This window comes from Mixophyes fleayi, chromosome 6, assembly GCF_038048845.1.
Source record: "Mixophyes fleayi isolate aMixFle1 chromosome 6, aMixFle1.hap1, whole genome shotgun sequence".
In the NCBI taxonomy this organism is placed as follows: domain Eukaryota; kingdom Metazoa; phylum Chordata; class Amphibia; order Anura; family Limnodynastidae; genus Mixophyes; species Mixophyes fleayi.
The window spans coordinates 208817603-208837751 of NC_134407.1; the positions used below are offsets into that span (position 1 = coordinate 208817603).

Here is a 20149-nt window from a genome sequence, read left to right on the forward strand (position 1 = left end):
TTGTGCCAGTAGAGCTGTTGAGACACTGCCATGCAATCTGGGGAGTACCTGGTTTCCCACAGCTCCCTGCGGCAACACGAATATGCCAAGATATACAGTCTGATAAAATCAATGGGAAACACCATTGAAGCTGCTGCAATTGTCATCTACAATATGGCTCTCAATGTACCCTTGTTGTGAGCGGATTCTCAGCCAGTGGAACTAAAGTTACATTTTCAGCTCAATAAGGACAAACGGCAATGCTCTGATGCAGAAGTCCTCTATCAGATGTACTGATGTACTGTGACCCCATCAACATAATGTATTTACAGTTTGACATGTTCTGCAGGAATTTCAACAGATTAATAAGCTCTTCCAGCTAGAGTCTGGTAATGCATTCAAGATGCTGGACTGTCTACATGCTTTTTTCCGTACTCTTCTGTCAAGGGTATGTTTTCCAGAAAGGATTCCTGGCAGTGACACCAAGCTTCTTGATATCAATTTGAATGACCCATCCAACCACCTGCCCCTATGTGTTCTGAAGTTTGGGGTTCTTACCATTGGTGTTGGAGAAGTACAGCTCAGCAACGACGTTAAAACAAACCTGAAAACCAGGTGCAGAGATTTCCTGCTAGAAGCCGCCAAAGCAAGTTCAGGCGAGACTTCCAGCCAATGTTCAGCTGTGGAAATCTATGGCTGTATTCAGTCCATCAGATATTTTTTTCTCAGGCCAAACCACCACTTGCAAGCATCTCCATGCTGAAGGTATTCAAAGGAGACATGGGAATCTTAGATACCCAGTATCAAGCAATTTTCAGCACTGGAAGAATGGTGATAAGCACAGTGAAAAATTCTGAATCAAGGTTTTAAATTTCAAAGATAGCAGTGATGAAAGGTGCTTCAAGGAGCTGGCATTATTTGCTCTGTCACTTCTTGCCATGCCTCTCAGCAATGCCGATGTGGAACAGGTTCTCTCTCAAATGAACATAGTGAAATCAAAGCTGAGGAACCAGATGTGTCAGAAGACTTTATGTGGCATTCTTTAGGTCCACTACAGTCTGAAGCGCCTGGGTATTTGCTGCAAGAACTTTAATGCAAGTTCCAATATGCTGCAGCGCTTTAATTCTGTAATGTACCACAAGGAAGCTGGTTTAGATGACGGAGAAAGCTCAGACGAACTTTAGTAAATCTTCTGTTTAATGTATTTATTATTTGCACTTTGCTACTCCCACACTTCTGTTTAAGGATATTTTCATGTAACTAAATAAAAGGAATTTGGCAGCACAGATTTAGAATTGGTTTTTCACTTAACGGTTGCTTATTTTTCATTCCAGAGTTGGCTACACTGATGGCAAATCCCCACTATTATTCTTTAATTGTACAGTAAAGGATTTGAGTAGTAGCAGACACAGGAGAATACGTCACAGCCTGTAAGCAGATATGTAAACGTGACCAACATTGCAAAGTGAATTGTTGAATTGATGTTGGTACGGGAAAAGGGCTATTTCAGTGTCAACTCAGAAATAACTGCATTTAGTTATGAACTTTTTATTTTTTGTTCACACTACAGGTAGTATATGAAGTATATCATCTAGTTCTATAGAGGGCGCACACGTTGTATAAAAAAAAGGTGTACATCCTAAATCTTAAGTTCTGTAAGTTCTCCGCTCACCTAGATAATGAAAAGGTTTTTTTTACCCCATATTTTTGCAAATGGTTTAAGTGCATTGAATGCTAAGTCCTTTTCTCAGTTTGCAGAAGTCATATTGACATCCCTGAGGCTGGAGGAGGGGGATACAGCTGACAGTAAGGTATACCCAGAAACTTGAAGTTTGGAAGAAGGGAATGTGTCAAACTTGAGTGATATCGTGATATTGTAACTCTACCGACGGTCACATAATTCATGACGATTACACTGGGGTTTTTTTTTCCATAATTTCATAAATCCCTGTAAAACCTAGGGAAATGGTAAGGGTTAGGATGATAACACTCCACAATAAAACCACACCATTAAAAAAGTAATGAAAATGATATAGGATATAATATATTAGAATGTGTTATATCCACCAGGAACATGGGGGAGGGGGAGCCAATAGCTCATATGTATAAATACTGGTAATAGTTGGTTTTTTTTTTTTTTAAATATAAAAAAAATTAAAAAAATAAGTTACATCCGATCTCTAAAGCTTAGAGTGAGAGAGCAACTTAATTGGTTATTTTGATGTATTAACCATTAATGACCAGTAGGAGCATTCACATGTCATGCTCAGATAGTGGAGAGAAATTAGAGCAGTGGATACGTGGATCAGACACCCAACAGAGGTGTTATTGTCTATAGCATTTCTGCAGGTTAGATTTTTTCTTCATAAAACTTTAAAAAAAAAAAAAAAAAGTCTTATATTGAATTATGGAGAAGAATAGCCACTTAAAAGTGGCTAACCAAGCATTTTAGAAAGTTTAAAAAAAGGATATGGGTGCTAACCAATATGTAGGCATTTGCTGAAATATACAATGAGCAAAATTAATATTTTATTAGGAAACCACTGAGAGCTAATGTGGAAATGATAGTTGGGTGGAAGTATTCTACTAAAGACATGAAACATTTTGGTGCATATTTGGAGGAAAACTTTAGAGTGTAAAGATCAGAATAGGCATTTTATTCCTCCAAATTTATCTTGTGATTCTCCTGATTATAGAGCACTTCTCTATTACTAAACTGTACCTGTGAGGTCATAGGTTTACAAGTATATGCCAGTCTCAATATCAAGTACAGTTGTAAAAATGTTATTGGCATAGCTAGTTATTGTTGATCGCTTTACTAATATAAATGGTAATTCTAGTGAAGAAGGTTCTGTGTCAGAAATACTCCTAGGACTGTAGGAATCAAATTAAATAAGACTAGCTAGTGTCAGCTTCGCTGTGAGATAGAGCGAAAGTAGTAACTAGCCCTGAAGTGGTGACAGTGAAGCTTGTCTGCAAAACATAACATCTTCATTTTAAATTAAAAATCAGCAAATGATTTAGGATAGAGATGAAGATAGAAACATGTAGGTTTGAAAACTGAATTTACGCCAATGCAGAGCTCATTAATTCAGTAATGAACACAGCTGTTTGGTAGATCTAACTAAAGACTGAAGGATCCTTATGTTGTCAGTCTCTTTCTCAGACTTCAGGGCTTGTTTTGAGCAGCTGATCTAATTAGTGATAATCAAGTTTAGTATTAACAGCACAGTGAGATAGACCTAAATACAAACAAAATGTATTTATATTGCTTTGCATTATCTCCTAAGGAGTGTTTGCAGCCTTCTTGAGGAACTGAGAAGCTATGAATGGCTTCACTAATAGATCATAAGTTAAGTATAACTACTGGATGTATTTCAGTACATCACAGTCCAACAGGTAAAAGTTAGTAGTGATAATATTGCTCCTCTGGTCAGGGGATCAGCTATACATTTGTAGGCCTCATAGCAACAATTTGTAAGGGCCTTTATGTAATGCCCAATGGTGAAAAACACACATATAAACATGGAGCTTTCTCAGGGAAAGCATGCCCCCCTCAGCTGAGCTCCATAGCAGCTATATCTATGGTAGTTACACGCTTGTCCTAAATCTGTATTAGTTAAGGCTATGGTGAAATCAGCCTTCTTTGTCAGCAGCATTCATTACTACATAACTAATACTCTGAAAACACCAGAGAGATCTGAAGTTATAGTCAGTGAATTGCTAACTGTTAAAGAGCATTGTTTGCTGAAGCTATGGGCATGTGGCTGCCTGAGACACCACTAATATAATGAAGTATAGCTGTGTCATATCCTAATAGCATTCACACACATTGCAGTTAGCTCCTTCCTAAGGCAGTAATGAATGCCACCCCAGTCCTGCTCTATTTAAAGCAAAGTTACCCAATCACAGCAAAGAGATCAGATTGACAGTTCATCTGACCAATGTGATCTTTTAGTACACTGGCAAGGAAAATGATAATGGAGACATAAATGTAACATTGTAAAATATTTATACTACGTTTAAAGCAAGGATTAAGTGATATGTGAAGTTTCATTAAAGAAGTGTGAGGGTGTATTCATGGTAGCAAAAAAGCAACACATCTAGTTTAACCCCTTGGTCGCCAGCACTTGTCTTCACTTCTTGTTTAAATAACAATTGAAGGCAGCTGGCGACTAACTCTCAGCCCTCTCCTATGTGAACTGCTGTGGAGACCAACAGCTCTCCTGATATGAATGGAGAAAACATATTTGGTTATGTTTGAGGCCTGTAGCCAGATGAAAAGTTAAAATAATAATAATTAGCACATAAGCAAAAAATATAGTAATTAGTAGATTAAGCTGTTCTGCAGTATGAGGAATATTATTTTTTACATCCAGTTAAATAAAGTGGATGTTGTTTACAAAGAAAATACCCTGTAAACAAGATTCTGGTTTATTTGGTGAAGTTGCTTGATAGATAGGCATGAAATAAAGACAAAACCAGTTTACATGTGCAGTGGTACAGACACAGGTGTACTGAAAATAGTTCTAGTGTGCCACTATCATAAGAACATAAAATACACATAGAGGTATTATATACATATATATACATCTGCTGACATGTTAGTAATGGCTTTAATAGGTGCAATAATAAAAGTATATATAAATATATTCATAATCTGACATTTTCATAAAAAAATTAAATACACGTAGAGGTATAGGATATATATATATATATATATATATATATATATATATATATATAATATAAATGTCTAGTGGCGTGTGTTAGTCTGTCTGTGTGTGTGTGGAAAATATAAAACCAAGCTGCAGCGCCACCTGCTGGGCGGCGTTATACACTGACCTACTAAATTCTTAGTGTGTGTGGGGAAAAAAATTCAGAAAGGGCTGAAATTTGGTATACTAAGATGTTTTTAATTTGTTAATTTAATTTGTTAATTGTTAAAAGTGTATATAAAGATTTTAAAAATATATATATATATTTCTTGAAGGAGAAGTGACAGTTGGGAGTGGTTGGTGGTTGCCGGGGGTGACAGTGGGGAGTGGTTGGTGGTTGCCGGGGGTGACAGTTGGGAGTGGTTGGTGGTTGCCGGGGGTGACAGTGGGGAGTGGTTGGTGGTTGAGGCCTGGGCTATGGCCCAAATGCATGACAAGAACCTTTTTAACACCTTAAGTAGCTTGATTTGACTAGAATGCATGAGTATCATGCACGGGTTAACTTGTATATATATAAATATATATATATATATATATATATATATATATATATATAGATATATATATATATATATATATATATAGATATATGTGGAATGAAGGACAGCGGCGCCTGATAGTGTAGTAGTTTTAGGAGACGGATCCAGAAACAATAACTGAAAATTAAATTCATATCCAGATATGTGAATTTTACAGGCTCATCAACACATAAGATCCGGAAGTCTCAGAAGGACCATTCACAAGCTCTTCAGATGTGTGTGCTAATTATAAACTGAGACAGGAAAAAAAACAAGATAGTGTAGTAATTTTTTAAATGGTTTGTGAAACCAGTTGCATCCCACTGAAGGTATATATGCATACCAGAACAAAATAATTACAATCACTTATCTCTGTTAGAATCTTATGGCCACTGCAGATCCAGTATGTTCCATGGCACTCATCAGTTCTCAGATACAGAAGTGATAAAAGTACGTCATATGTTAAAGTTCCCAGTTCGCAAGATAGCGTCTTGGTGGGCTCCACAGCATACAACAAAAGAGATAGGATAGCAGAAATAGTGTGTTATCTTTAACACTATCAGTACAATACAACTTCCACCAATCGTGCATATGCGAATCAGATCAAAAAAGAAACAGGCTTATCTGTAATAGTCTACAGCAATGTATGTAATCCAAGTTCTATAGGTACTGTAACCAGTTCTCTCCTTTGTTCACCAAAGAGCAGAAAGATAAGGAAACCATATAGATATTACGCTTACAAAGAAAAAAATAATGTATCGCTTATCTAAAATCCCAATCTGGCCGGATGGTGAATGTAATGTCCCTCTTGGTGAGTAGATGTTCTTGTTTCCACAACTTCCACACAAAAAGTTGAAGAGAACTCCCCAGGACTTTGTAGGAACCAGAATCAGCAATATAGCAAAAAAAATGTAAATAAGTTGGCATTAAAGTATTAAATTATATAAATATAATTGTTATGGACAAGTCGATTTGTCATATACTATGGCGGCGATCTTATATAAGGGCTAGAAGAGAGCCTTAGTTATTTAAAAGGTGTGGCAGCCATCTTTGATATGGGTTGACACAACTAATATATTCAATAGTGGAGACTATATGTTGGGTTTTTATATATATATATATATATATATATATATATATATATATATATATATATATATACATTATATATATTTTATATATATATATTTTTATATATATATATATATATATATATATATATATATATATATATCTAGTAACATATAGCTGCAAATATAACATATCTAAAAACTTAAAATAGTTATGTGTTAGAATGAAAGGGATCAAATCACAAATAAAATCTTTATGTGCAGGGTCCATCAAGGGATCTGGTTCTAAAAACTGTCTACAGGCCGCAGTCCCTGTCTTATGCTCAATAGCAGTATATAGGGATTGAACATCAATAGTAAGCCAGACAAAGTTAGGGTGCCATTCAAAATGTTGAAAGGTCTGCAATACACTTGTTGTCTCTTTCAAGTATGATTCTAACATAATGACGTATTTTCTTAGAAAAAAATTCACATATTCCGATACATGCAATGTCAATGAGTCTATGCCGGCCACAACAGGTCCACCAGGTGGTTTGGTCAAACTTTTATGGACTATTTATTGGGTAAAAAGTAGAATTTGGGAATAATAGGATTAGACACCCTCATGTATTAGTAGTTTTCTTTTGTAATAATATGTTGGTGCAGGCCTTTGGCTAGATAATCTTTTAGTTGTGAGATATATTCACTGGTTAGATCTTTAGACAATTTTGTATAAGAACATTCATCGTTCAGAAGTGTAAGGGCCACCTCAATATAGTCTGTCCTATTTACTAGAACCACTCTTCCCCCTTTGTCTGCTTGATTAATCACTAGCTCTTTATTTTTCTGTAGATTTTTTAGGGCCAAGGATTCTTGTTTGGAAAGAATGCTTTTATGGGGATCTTCATATGTACGATTTCTCCTATTGAGGTTGATCTCCTCCTTCACATTCCAGATTGTGTTGCCACAAAAAAAATTCTCATAGATGTCTACAGAGAAGAAAAGCTCTGGAGGTGATCCTACAGGTATTTAAACTGATACTTTTTCAGGAACCTGTAGAAGAACACCAGCACAATTGAACACAAAATTGGACACAACAAATGGGGGGCCTGAAGAGCATGTTTAATGATTATGCTAAGATCTTGTTGAAGATCTCTCAGAGCTTTCATCATCATCATCATCATCATTATTTATTTATATAGCACCAGCAGATTCCATAGTGTCTTACAATTGGGAGCAAATATTAATAAAACAATACTGGGTTTTATATATATATATATATATATATATATATATATACACTGGTAAGAAGGCCCTGCTCGCAAGCTTACAATCTATGAGACAATGGTTTGATACACAAGGGTGCTACATCATATTGAATATTTGTCCAGCTAGAATGCAAAGGTTACAAAGTATTTAGTGGGCTGTATGCTCAGTCACGCAACTATGTTGGTCAGAGGGTTGTTGTCTTTTGTTAGCTGTGTAGAGGGTGGTAAAAGGGTAACCTAGGGAAATTAAGAGGGTGGTAGAGGAATACTATAAGCATGTCTGAAGAGGTGGGTTTTCAGAGAACATTTGAAGGTTTGAAAACTAGAGGATAGGCACGAGGGAGTGAATTCCATAAAATGGGTGCAACCCAAAAAAGTTCTGTAACCGAGAATGGGAAGAAATGATGAGAGTGGAAGAGAGACGCAGATCTTGTGCAGAACGAAGGTGTCGAGTTGGGAGATATTTTGAGACAAGTGAGGAAATATATTATATATATATTATTGGTGCAATTTTGTTGATGGCCTTGTATGTCAGTAGAAGAATTTTATATTGGATTCGCTGAAAAACAGGCAACCAATGTAGAGACTGACAGAGTGACTCAGCAGATGTAAAACGATTTGCAAGGAAAATCAATCTAGCAGCTGCGTGCAAAATTGAGCTTTTCTCTCTTTCAAAAAGATGTTGTGGCCAGTTTGCTTTTTCTTTCCCATGGATATTTTTATAAAATCAGCCAGAACTAATCTACTGAATCTCTCTATATAAGGCCCCTTGATGTGTGTTTCTTAGAATTAAGATTTTTTTCTAAAAATTGACTTTTCTATGTCTTTATTGGTGGGCTCCTCAGAGGAAGGTCCAATAATGTATTTTTCTTTTTCCATTCATCTAAAATATTTTTTAAAAGAGAGTTTTCTTATAAATTTGTGAGTATCAATAAAGATCTCAAAATCATCTATAGTAAAGATAGGTGAGAACTTCAGACCTATTTGTAATGAGGTATTTTCGCTTTCAGTCGGCACTTTAGAGCTCAAATTAAAAATCTCGGTTTGATTATTTTCAAGTATTTCACTCAATTTTATTATTATTTTTTCTTTCCTTTTAATAACTTTTCTGATTTTATTTCCACTTTTTTACCTCTTTTTTTTTCTTTTTTATATTTGGACTCTTATTAGATTTCCTCTTTACAGTGGGGACCCAATGCATCACATTTGACCCTCTTATTGGAATCTGTTTTTCATCCATTTCCAATGTTGGGTATTTCTTTTGTTCCTCCTCTCCTGTTCTAAAAAAAGAGAAGGAATCTTCTAAATCCCTCAATATTTCGTATCTATTATTAGTCTTTGGAAAAAAGGTGGAATTATAGTTATATCGAGTCGAGATCCGTGATGTTCAATTGTTTTTATATCAGTTACAATTTCTCCTATAGGGAGGTCTGGGGAATCCATATTGTTATGATCTTTTCCTTGATGTAAAAAAATGTCTATCACCTCTCCACACATCCAATTTCTGTGGTTCTTTACGTAGGTATTTAACTTTTTCTTTACTTTTATATTTCTATTTTTTTTGGTCTTGTCTAGAAACATGATGGTTAGGGGAAGATGAATTAATCTTAATCAAATGTTTGTCCCTCACAATTTTTTTCTGTTTCTTAACCATCAAACTTTTAGTGTTTCTTTTAAGCTTATCTTCAATATTTCTAATATTATTCTGTACATCATTTAAACATTCAAATGGACTTTGTAAACTAAGAATAGTAGGAGAACACCTGTGAACACCTGTGAAAATCCTTTGTTGATCAATCATTTCCTCCAACGCGTTTCGACCGCTAACAAGGTCTTTTTCAAGGAGAGTAGATTGATATGTGCAAAGGCCATATTTAAACTGACTTCCACCAAACAGAAGTTCTAGTTCACATAAGAATAAAAATCATAAAAATTGCATTCTAATAATATACAAATGACCTTAAAAAACTATATCCTGTTGATAAACTTTCATATTCACATAATTGAACAATAGAAAACATAAAAACATTTTATGACACCCCGAAAGTGATGTAATACTCTATCAATTTTGTTTAGAAAGGATTAAAACTTATTATTGAAATCCTGTAGATAACTTAAATTTGTCTGATATGCATTAGTGAATAAAAAAGTTCAAATAATTCAAAAAGGGAAGATATTAAATTGATCCCACGAAGCAAAATCGGAAGTGACGTATCGCTACTGTGCGTGATTACTTCCTGGCTTTGAATTATATTTAGGACACACTCTTCTCAATATTTTAATATTATTTATATAATATTTTTATAATGCACTAGAAATTAACAGTGTACAGATCACCACTGTAGAACAAGTCCCAATGTGTTGTAGTTTGCTTCAAACGATCTTCACTCCTATCTCCTTAGACAATTGTTCCTTAAGTAGGCAGCACAGTGGCCTAGTGGTTAGCACTTCTGCCTCACAGCACTGGGGTCATGAGTTTGATTCCCGACCATGGCCTTATCTGTGTGGAGTTTGTATGTTCTCCCTGTGTTTACGTGGGTTTCCTCCGGGTGCTCCGGTTTCCTCCCACACTCCAAGAACATATTGGTAGGTTAATTGGCTGCTATCACAAATTGACCCTAGTCTGTCTGTCTGTATCTGAGTGTGTGTCTATATTAGGGAATTTAGACTGTAAGCTCCAATGGGGCAGGGACTGATGTGAGTGAGTTCTCTGTACAGCGCTGCGGCATTAGTGGCGCTATATAAATAAATGATGATGATGATGATGATGATGATAAGTACCAAGAAGAAACTGCTCTCTGCATTTTTCACTTTACATTACCCGGTCTCCACAGGAACCAAGTAAATCTAAAAACATGTGAAAGAAGGAGACACTTCCTTGGCGTAAAATCATTTAAACTCTTTATTAGCAAATCTATAAATTGCACACATACCAGAAATAGACAGTATACAGGTGTATCTCAGCCTTGAGGCTGTACTATTTAGTAGTCCTTTATGTCTCATGGACCAATTAAATCCGGACCAACATACAATGGATGATGTCAGACACTCCAAGCTAGGTGTTTTTATAGGTCAATAAATATCAGTAACAGGTGAATCTTGATCACAGGTATCGGCTCACAAATAAAAATACATACACACATCTAAAAGTATTAATCACTCACATCATACTTGTAATGCATATAACCACTGCTGTCACTTCTAAGGACTATGGTCCTAAAGAAAGAGAATGACTATTGCTTGGAGCATTCCGCAGATGATAATATTGTGAGGTTCAGTGTTTGGAATTACATATCAATGCTATACAGCAGATTGAGTTACCAACCCAAACCGAAATCATAAAATAAAGTTATAACTTTTATATCATACCCATGAAATATGTTAGATTTAAAGCATGAAATATTATTACATTAAATACAATTGGACTGAAAATTCTGATCAAATAATACAACTACTGTAGGAGCAAAAATATCCATATAATTTTTTTTATTTTCATTCAGTAAATTATAATAAAAGTGACATTGTGCTTGATTTCCGTTACGTCAAAGTTAATTATTATTTATTAGAAATGTACTTTTTTAATTGTATATAAAAACAAATCTGTCTTTAGGTTTCGGTTGAGGCACAATCTCAGTATATATATATATATATATATATATATATATATATATTAGGGATGTGCACCGGCGACTTTTGAGGTCTCGTGTTTTGTGTTTTGGATCCGGATTTTCGTTATTTTTGGGGTTCGGATTTGTCTCGCAAAACACTTGACGAAAGGTCTCGGTTCGGATTTAAGGTTTTGGATTCGGATTTTTTTTGAAAAAAACATAAAAAGTTTAAAAATCAAGTTTTTGGGCTTATTTTCACTCCTAGGCTATTATTAACCTCAATAACATTCAATAACAAGCATTTCCACTAATTTACAGTGTATTCTGAACACCTCACAATATAGTTATTAGTCCAAAACGTTGCAACAAGGTATCTTTCTGGACTGCGTAGAGGAGTGGGTCACCACAATATATATTAAAAACCCTGAACTTTTATGATTCGCACCAATAAATGTACCTGGACTGCGTAGAGGAGTGGGTCACCACAATATATATTAAAAACCCTGAACTTTTATGAATCGCACCAATAAATGTACCTGGACTGCGTAGAGGAGTGGGTCACCACAATATATATTAAAAACCCTGAACTTTTATGATTCGCACCAATAAATGTACCTGGACTGCGTAGAGGAGTGGGTCACCACAATATATATTAAAAACCCTGAACTTTTATGAATCGCACCAATAAATGTACCTGGACTGCGTAGAGGAGTGGGTCACCACAATATATATTAAAAACCCTGAACTTTTATGAATCGCACCAATAAATGTACCTGGACTGCGTAGAGGAGTGGGTCACCACAATATATATTAAAAACCCTGAACTTTTATGAATCGCACCAATAAATGTACCTGGACTTCCTAGAGGAGTGGGTCACCACAATATATAGAATAAGAAAACCATCAACTTGTTTGATTCGCACCAATAAATGTACCTGGACTGCGTAGAGGAGTGGGTCACCACAATATATATTAAAAACCCTGAACTTTTATGATTCGCACCAATAAATGTACCTGGACTGCGTAGAGGAGTGGGTCACCACAATATATTAAAAACCCTGAACTTTTATGATTCGCACCAATAAATGTATCTGGACTGCGTAGAGGAGTGGGCACTGGGCACCACAATAAAATATATAAAAAACCTTCAACAGGTCTGCATTACACTACACATACGGCTGCTCCTCCATCCTCTCCATCATATACATGTTGGAGTTTTAGCGTGTGACAACCTCTTGTTTTTGATAATGTCAGTGCATTTTGAATATTTTTCAATTTGCCCCACACCACTGAATGTACTTTATCTATGATACGCATCTATCTATCTTGACTGCGTAGTGTGGTGGCCCCGGTACACAATTTGGTACCGAGGCCACAATATAATTAAAAAACCCTCCACGTGTCAGAATTCCACCAAACAAGTATCTGGACTGCGTAGTGGGGTGGCCCCGGTACCCAATTTGATACCGGGGCCACAATACCTCCTCCAAACATGGTACAGACAATTCGTCATTGAGATCCCATCAAGTATGTTAAAGACAGACAGGGTCCAAGTGTTATTGGTTGACTTTGTAAACCAAAAAACTGTCCCTGTTGCACATAGTCGTGCAATGAAGACTGACTTTTTCATTTAAAGGCACCATCTTTCAAGTGTAGTGTTTGTAAGTCTAAGTCATATTATACTTTTGGTAAAATTGGTTTATTTTGTTCCTCTTTATGGTAATTAGTAATAGAATTAAAGTATTAAATAGAATTAAAGTATGAAATAGAATTAAAGTATTAAATAGAATTAAAGTATGAAATAGAATTAAAGTATTAAATAGAATTAAAGTATGAAATAGAGTGGTATAGAGTTGTAGTGTGGTATAGATAGAGTGGTCCCCACAATATAATAATAAAACCCTCAACTGGTCTGAATTCCACCAAACAAGTATCTGGACTGCGTAGTGTGGTGGCCCCGGTACACAATTTGGTACCGAGGCCACAATATAATTAAAAAATTGGGCATCAACTGTCACCGTTGTTTAATATCTGATACACCTAAATATGGACTGCACAGTGGAGTGGCCCCGGTAGTAAATTTGGTGCCGGGGCCACAATACCTCCTCCAACTTCCAAGTGTAGTGTTTATAAAGACAGACAGCGTCGAAGTGTTATCAGTTGGCTTTCTTAACCCTAAAATTGTCCCTGTTGCAAATATTCGTGCAATGGACAGTTACTTTTTTATTGAAAGACTCAAGCTTTCAAGTGTAGTGTTTATAAAATATAAACAACAATACAGTAGTTTTAGAGCACGTCAAAAACTCTTGTTTTAAATTATGACACGGCATTTTACTTTTGGTTTAATTTCTTGAATTTTTTAAAATTTGGTTTTACTTTTTGAACATGGCAAACGACTGTTGATTGGTCATATAATGCCAAAAAAAAAGTTCCAAGATGGAATTGTCCTTGGGCCCTCACACCCACCCTTATGTTGTTGAAATAGGACATGCACACTTTAACAAACCAATCATTTCAGCGACAGGGCCTACCAAACAACTTTGGCTGAAATGATTGGTTTGTTTGGGCCCCCACACCAAAAAAGCTATTCCTCTCTCCCTGTACAGACTAAACAGGCTCTACTGAGGCAAGATGTCGTCCTCATCCTCAACCTCTGATTCCTCTCCCCCTACAGTGTGTACTTCCTCCTCATCACACATTATCAATTCGTCCCCGCTGGACTCCACAACCACAGGTCCCTCTGTAGTATCTGGAGGGCAGTGCTGTACTTCATTGAGGAATTGATTATTCATTTTTATAAACATCATTTTTTCAACGTTGTGAGGAAGCAACCTCCTTCGCCGCTCACTGACCAGGTTCCCCGCTGCACTAAAAACTCTTTCCGAGTACACACTGGAGGGGGGACAACTCAGGTAAAATAGAGCCAGTTTGTACAGGGGCTTCCAAACTGCCTTTTTTTCCTGCCAGTAACAATATGGACTGTCTGACATGTCTACTTGGATGGTGTCAGCAAAGTAATCATCCACAATTTTTTCTATTGTGACAGCATCCAATGCAGCGAGAGTAGACATGTCTGCAATGGTTGGCAGGTCCTTCAGTCCGGACCAGATGTTATCAGCATCCCCGCCAGTGCCTCTTTTGGGAAAACTGAGCTTTTTCCTCGCAGCCATAGATGTGGAAGAAAATGAGGGTGGAGCTGTTGGCATGTCACGGTCCTCTTCAGAGGACAATCTCCTGACCAGCAGGTCTTTGCACCGCTGTAGACTTGTGTCCGCCGGAAACAGAGACACAACATACGCTTTAAACCGAGGATCGAGCACGGTGGCCAGAATGTATTCCTCTGACTTTAAAAGAGTGACCACCCTCGGATCCTGGCAAAGCGTACGAAGGGCTACATCCACAAGAGCTACATGCTTGGTGTAATCGCAATGGCTTACCAGCTCCTCCCTCACTTTCTCCAGCTGCTTCTGCAACAGCCTGATCAGGGGAATGACCTGACTCAAGCTGGCAGTGTCGGAACTGACTTCTCGTGTGGCAAGTTCAAATGGCTGCAGAACCTTGCACAACACGGAAATCAGTCTCCACTGCGCTTGACTGAGGCGCATCCCCACTCCTTTGCCTATGTCGTAGGTGGCTGTGTAGGCCTGAATGGCCTTTTGCTGCTCCTCCATCCTCTGCAGCATATAGAGGGTGGAGTTCCAGCGCCTCACAACCTCTTGTTTGAGGTGATGGCAGGGCAGGTTCATGCTTTTTTGATGTGCCTCTAGTCTGCGGTAGGCACTGGCTGAATGCCGAAAGTGTCCAGCAATTTTGCGCGCCACCGCAAGCATCTCCTGCACACCCCTGTCACTCTTGAGGTAATGCTGCACCACCAAATTAATGGTGTGGGCAAAACATGGGACGTGCTGGAATTTGCCCATATTTAATGCCCGCACAATGTTACTGGCATTGTCTGACACCACAAATCCCCATGAGAGTCTAAGTGGGGTAAGCCACTGGGAGATAATTTCCCTCATTTTCTTTAATATGTTGTCAGCGTTGTGCCTCTTATTAAAGCCTGTAATACACAATGTTGCCTGCCTTTGCATGAGCAGCCATTTTGTAGATGCTGCTACTGATGCAGCTGTTGCTGTTGCTGCGGAAGGGGATGCATCTACCCAGTGGGCTGTCACAGTCATATAGTCCTTCGTTTGCCCAGAACCACTTGTCCACATGTCCGTGGTTAAGTGGACAGTGGGTACAACCGCATTTTTAAGAGCACTGAGGACACTTGATCGTACTTCTCTGTACATTTTTGGTATCGCCTGCCTAGTGAAGTGGAATCTCGAGGGGATTTGGTACCGGGGACACAATACCTCCATCAACCCTCTAAATCCCACTCCACTGATGGCGGACACCGGGCGCACGTCTAACACCAACATTGCAGTTACAGCCGCAGTTATACGCTTTGCAATAGGGTGACTACTATCGTATTTTGTGGTCATGGCAAACGACTGTTGGACGGTCAATTGTTTTGTGAAAGACTTAGCGGTCTTACGACTTCCCCTCTGGGAAGATGACCGACTAACAGCAGCAACAGCAGCAGTGGCAGTAGTAGGCGTACCGCTGCAGGATTCCTCGGATGAATCCCGTATTGAGGAGGACTCAGTCTGGCTGCTGACTTGGGCTGCAGGACTGAATCTGATGGAGATTGTGGAGGAAGTTGACGAGGAGGGTGTTGCTGGTGTGTATCCAACTGGACCACGGGATTTAGGTGTCCCTGTACCGATGAGGGTCCTAGCCCCAGTTCCTGAACTAACCACTGAACTATGAAGGTTATTCAGGTGACGTATAAGGGAGGATGTTCCTAGGTGGGCAAGATCCTTACCCCTGCTTATTTGAGCTTTACATAAGCTACATATGGCCATACATTGGTTGTCTGGATTTGGATAAAAATAACTCCAGACCGAAGAGGTGCATTTTTTGGTCTTCTGACCAGGCATGACGATGGGCTTTTTCATCCCATGGACATCAGCTGTTTCCCCCCCTGGTGCCTCATTTACAATAACCACATCACCATCCTCATCATCAAGTTCCTCCACAGCGCCAGCTACATCATCAATAGCCTCCTCCCGAGCCACCTCTTCCCGTACAGTGATGGGAAGGTCAGGCTTGACAACCACCAACATCCTTGGACTCGCCTTGTGGATTTGTGATAATTTCTCTTTAGAAGGCAGAGTTGTTTGCTGTTTTGTTGCTGACAGCATAACTCTCTTCAATTTTTTGTAGGGGGGGGGAGGAGGAGGAGGGCTAAGATCCGTGGGTGAAGCTGAACCACTAGTCATGAACACGGGCCAGGGCCTAAGCCGTTCCTTGCCACTCCGTGTCGTAAATGGCATATTGGCAACTTTACGTTTCTCCTCAGATGATTTTAAGTTTCTCTTTTTGCTACTTTTTCTTAACTTGGGCTTTTTGGATTTTACATGCCCGGTACTACGAGATTGGGCATCGGGCTTGGAAGACGACGTTGATGGCATTTCATCGTCTATGTCATGACTAGTGGCAGCAGCTTCAGCATTAGGAGGAAGTGGGTCTTGATCTTTCCCTACTTTATCCTCCAAATTTTTGGTCTCCATTATATGTAGCACAAGATACTGCAGAATGTGTGAACTTGGTAATATTGCAGTACCAATGGACTTATACTGCTGGATTGGTTTTGCAAATTTGGTTATAATTATTATATATTTTATTTTTTTTAATTTTTTTTTTTTTTTTACTTTTTTTTTTTTTTTTAAAAACTTGGGAATAGTGGGGAAATAACTATGCCCTTAGAAGCACAGAGCACAGGACACAGCACCACTGGACTGAACAGGACACGGCACAGGACCCAGCAGCACTACGGAACTCAGCAGGACAGAGCACAGGACACAGCACCACTGGACTGATACTGCAGAATGTGTGAACTTTGTAATATTGCAGTACCAATGGACTTATACTGCTGGATTGGTTTTGCAAATTTGGTTATAATTATTATATATTTTTTTTTTTTCTTAAATTTTTTATTTTTTTTTACTTTTTTTTTATTTTTTAAAAACTTGGGAATAATGGGGAAATAACTATGCCCTTAGAAGCACAGAGCACAGGACACAGCACCACTGGACTGAACAGGACACGGCACAGGACCCAGCAGCACTACGGACCTCAGCAGGACAGAGCACAGGACACAGCACCACTGGACTGATACTGCAGAATGTGTGAACTTTGTAATATTGCAGTACCAATGGACTTATACTGCTGGATTGGTTTTGCAAATTTGGTTATAATTATTATATATTTTTTTTTTTTTAAATTTTTTATTTTTTTTTACTTTTTTTTTTTTTTAAAAAACTTGGGAATAGTGGGGAAATAACTATGCCCTTAGAAGCACAGAGCACAGGACACAGCACCACTGGACTGAACAGGACACGGCACAGGACCCAGCAGCACTACGGAACTCAGCAGGACAGAGCACAGGACACAGCACCACTGGACTGATACTGCAGAATGTGTGAACTTTGTAATATTGCAGTACCAATGGACTTATACTGCTGGATTGGTTTTGCAAATTTGGTTATAATTATTATATATTTATTTATTTTTTAAAATTTTTTATTTTTTTTTACTTTTTTTTTATTTTTTAAAAACTTGGGAATAATGGGGAAATAACTATGCCCTTAGAAGCACAGAGCACAGGACACAGCACCACTGGACTGAACAGGACACGGCACAGGACCCAGCAGCACTACGGACCTCAGCAGGACAGAGCACAGGACACAGCACCACTGGACTGATACTGCAGAATGTGTGAACTTTGTAATATTGCAGTACCAATGGACTTATACTGCTGGATTGGTTTTGCAAATTTGGTTATAATTATTATATATATTTTTTTTTTTTTTTAATTTTTTTTTTTTTTTTACTTTTTTTTTATTTTTTAAAAACTTGGGAATAATGGGGAAATAACTATGCCCTTAGAAGCACAGAGCACAGGACACAGCACCACTGGACTGAACAGGACACGGCACAGGACCCAGCAGCACTACGGAACTCAGCAGGACAGAGCACAGGACACAGCACCACTGGACTGATACTGCAGAATGTGTAAACTTTGTAATATTGCAGTACCACTGGACTTTTACTGCTGAATGTGTGAACTTGGTAATATTGCAGTACCAATGGGCTTATACTGCAGGATTGGTTGTGCAAATTTTGTGGTAATTAAAAAAAATTAAAGTAGTTTTTGGTATTTTTTAAAAAAACTTTTTTTTATTTTTTTAAACACAGGGGAATATTGGGGAAATAACTATGCCCTTAGAAGCACAGAGCACAGGACACAGCACCACTGGACTGAACAGGACACAACACAGGACCCAGCAGCACCACTGACCTCAGAAGGACAGAGCACAGCACACAGCACAGCACACAGCACCACTGGACTGATACTGCAGAACACAGCACAGCACAGCACAGCACAGAACTAAACAGCACAGCACGAGATCTACCAGGACAGAGGACCACCTAACACACCCTCCCTCTACCCTGATCAATGCCCGAGTGAAGATGGCGGCGACTAGCGGGGAATTTATAGGATCCGAGTATCGCGAGATCCGACAACGGGATTATGAGTCAGAGCCTCAGTTTCACATTTGAATTTGGCGCCAATACCCGGATCTGTCTCGGATCCGACTCGGATCCGCAACGTTCGGGTGGGCTCGGATTTCATAAATCCGAGTGCGCTCATCCCTAATATATATATATATATATATATATATATATATATATTATTTTAAATTCCATAAATAATATCGTTGATTGTGCTTTCCTAAAATTCAGGCATTGTCTCTTAACCACAAATTTCCTTGCATGTCAGGATAATAGCCCACACATTATACTCATTTGTTTCGCTTAGGTTTAAATGTAGGTTCTAGAATCACATGGTTTCTGTTGCATCTTTATGTGTTGATGTCCCAATATTTATGGACTTCACTGTATACTGAGATTGTGCCTCCATTGAAACGTGAAGAATTTTTTCACATACGAATTAAAAAATTAATTTCTAGTAAACATTTCAGCTTTAACGTGACGGAAATCAGGCACAATCTCACTTTTATTATAATTTACTGAATGAAAAATGAAGATATATGGATGGGGAGTTTAACAACTTGAATATATATACCCTTATTCTAACACTAGATATTTGTGGTCCCACAAGAGCTGTATTATTTGATCAGAATTTTACTGATTAATAGGAGAATTTCACCCACTGTCAGCCCAATTGCTTTTAATGTAGTAATATTTCCCGTTTTAAATCTAACATTTTATGGGTATGAAATAAAAGTTATATTTTAATGTCATGATATCTCTTCGGGTTGGTTACTCAATCTGCTGAATAGAATAGAAATGTAATTGCAAACACTGTACCTTACAATATCAGTATCCGAGGAGTGTACTATGCAAAATACTTTTTTTTTTTTCATTATGACCATAGTCCTAAGAAGTGACCTCAGTGTTTATATGCATTGCAAATGTGTATGTATCTTTATTTGTGAGCTGATACCTGTCATTGAGATTTACCTGTTACTGATATTCATTGTCCAATAAAAACATCTGACTTGGAGTGCCTGACATTATCCATTGTAAGTTGTTGCTGATTTAATTGGCCCATAAAATGAAAAGGACTACTAAATTGTACAACCTCAGGGCTTAGATGTGCCTGTATACTATCTATTTCTGGTATGTCTGCAATCTTTATGTTTGGTAATAAAGAATTTAAATGATCTTACACCATGGAAGCATCCGCATGACTTTTCGTTTTAATTAGCTTTGACATGACGGATATCAGGCACAATGTCACTTTTATTATAATTTACTGAATGAAATTGAAGATATATGTATTGGGAGCTGTATTATTTGATTAAAGTTTTAATCATAAATACAAGAATATTTACCTACTGTCAGCCCACTTATTATTATTATCATAAATTTGTAAGG

General features: G+C 37.9%; 2 protein-coding genes across 2 annotated transcripts in view; both read left to right on the forward strand.

Moving 5' to 3' along the window:
* LOC142095435 (uncharacterized) overlaps positions 1 to 20149 on the forward strand; it is a 296495-nt gene that overhangs the window by 155870 nt on the left and 120476 nt on the right. The window lies entirely within an intron of this gene.
* Positions 1 to 20149, forward strand: part of LOC142160609 (NACHT, LRR and PYD domains-containing protein 3-like) — a 107813-nt gene that overhangs the window by 58142 nt on the left and 29522 nt on the right. The window contains exon 7 of the mRNA XM_075215473.1: positions 441 to 635. Within this exon, the coding sequence (XP_075071574.1) occupies positions 441 to 635 (195 nt within the window). The remainder of the gene's footprint in view (positions 1 to 440; positions 636 to 20149) is intronic.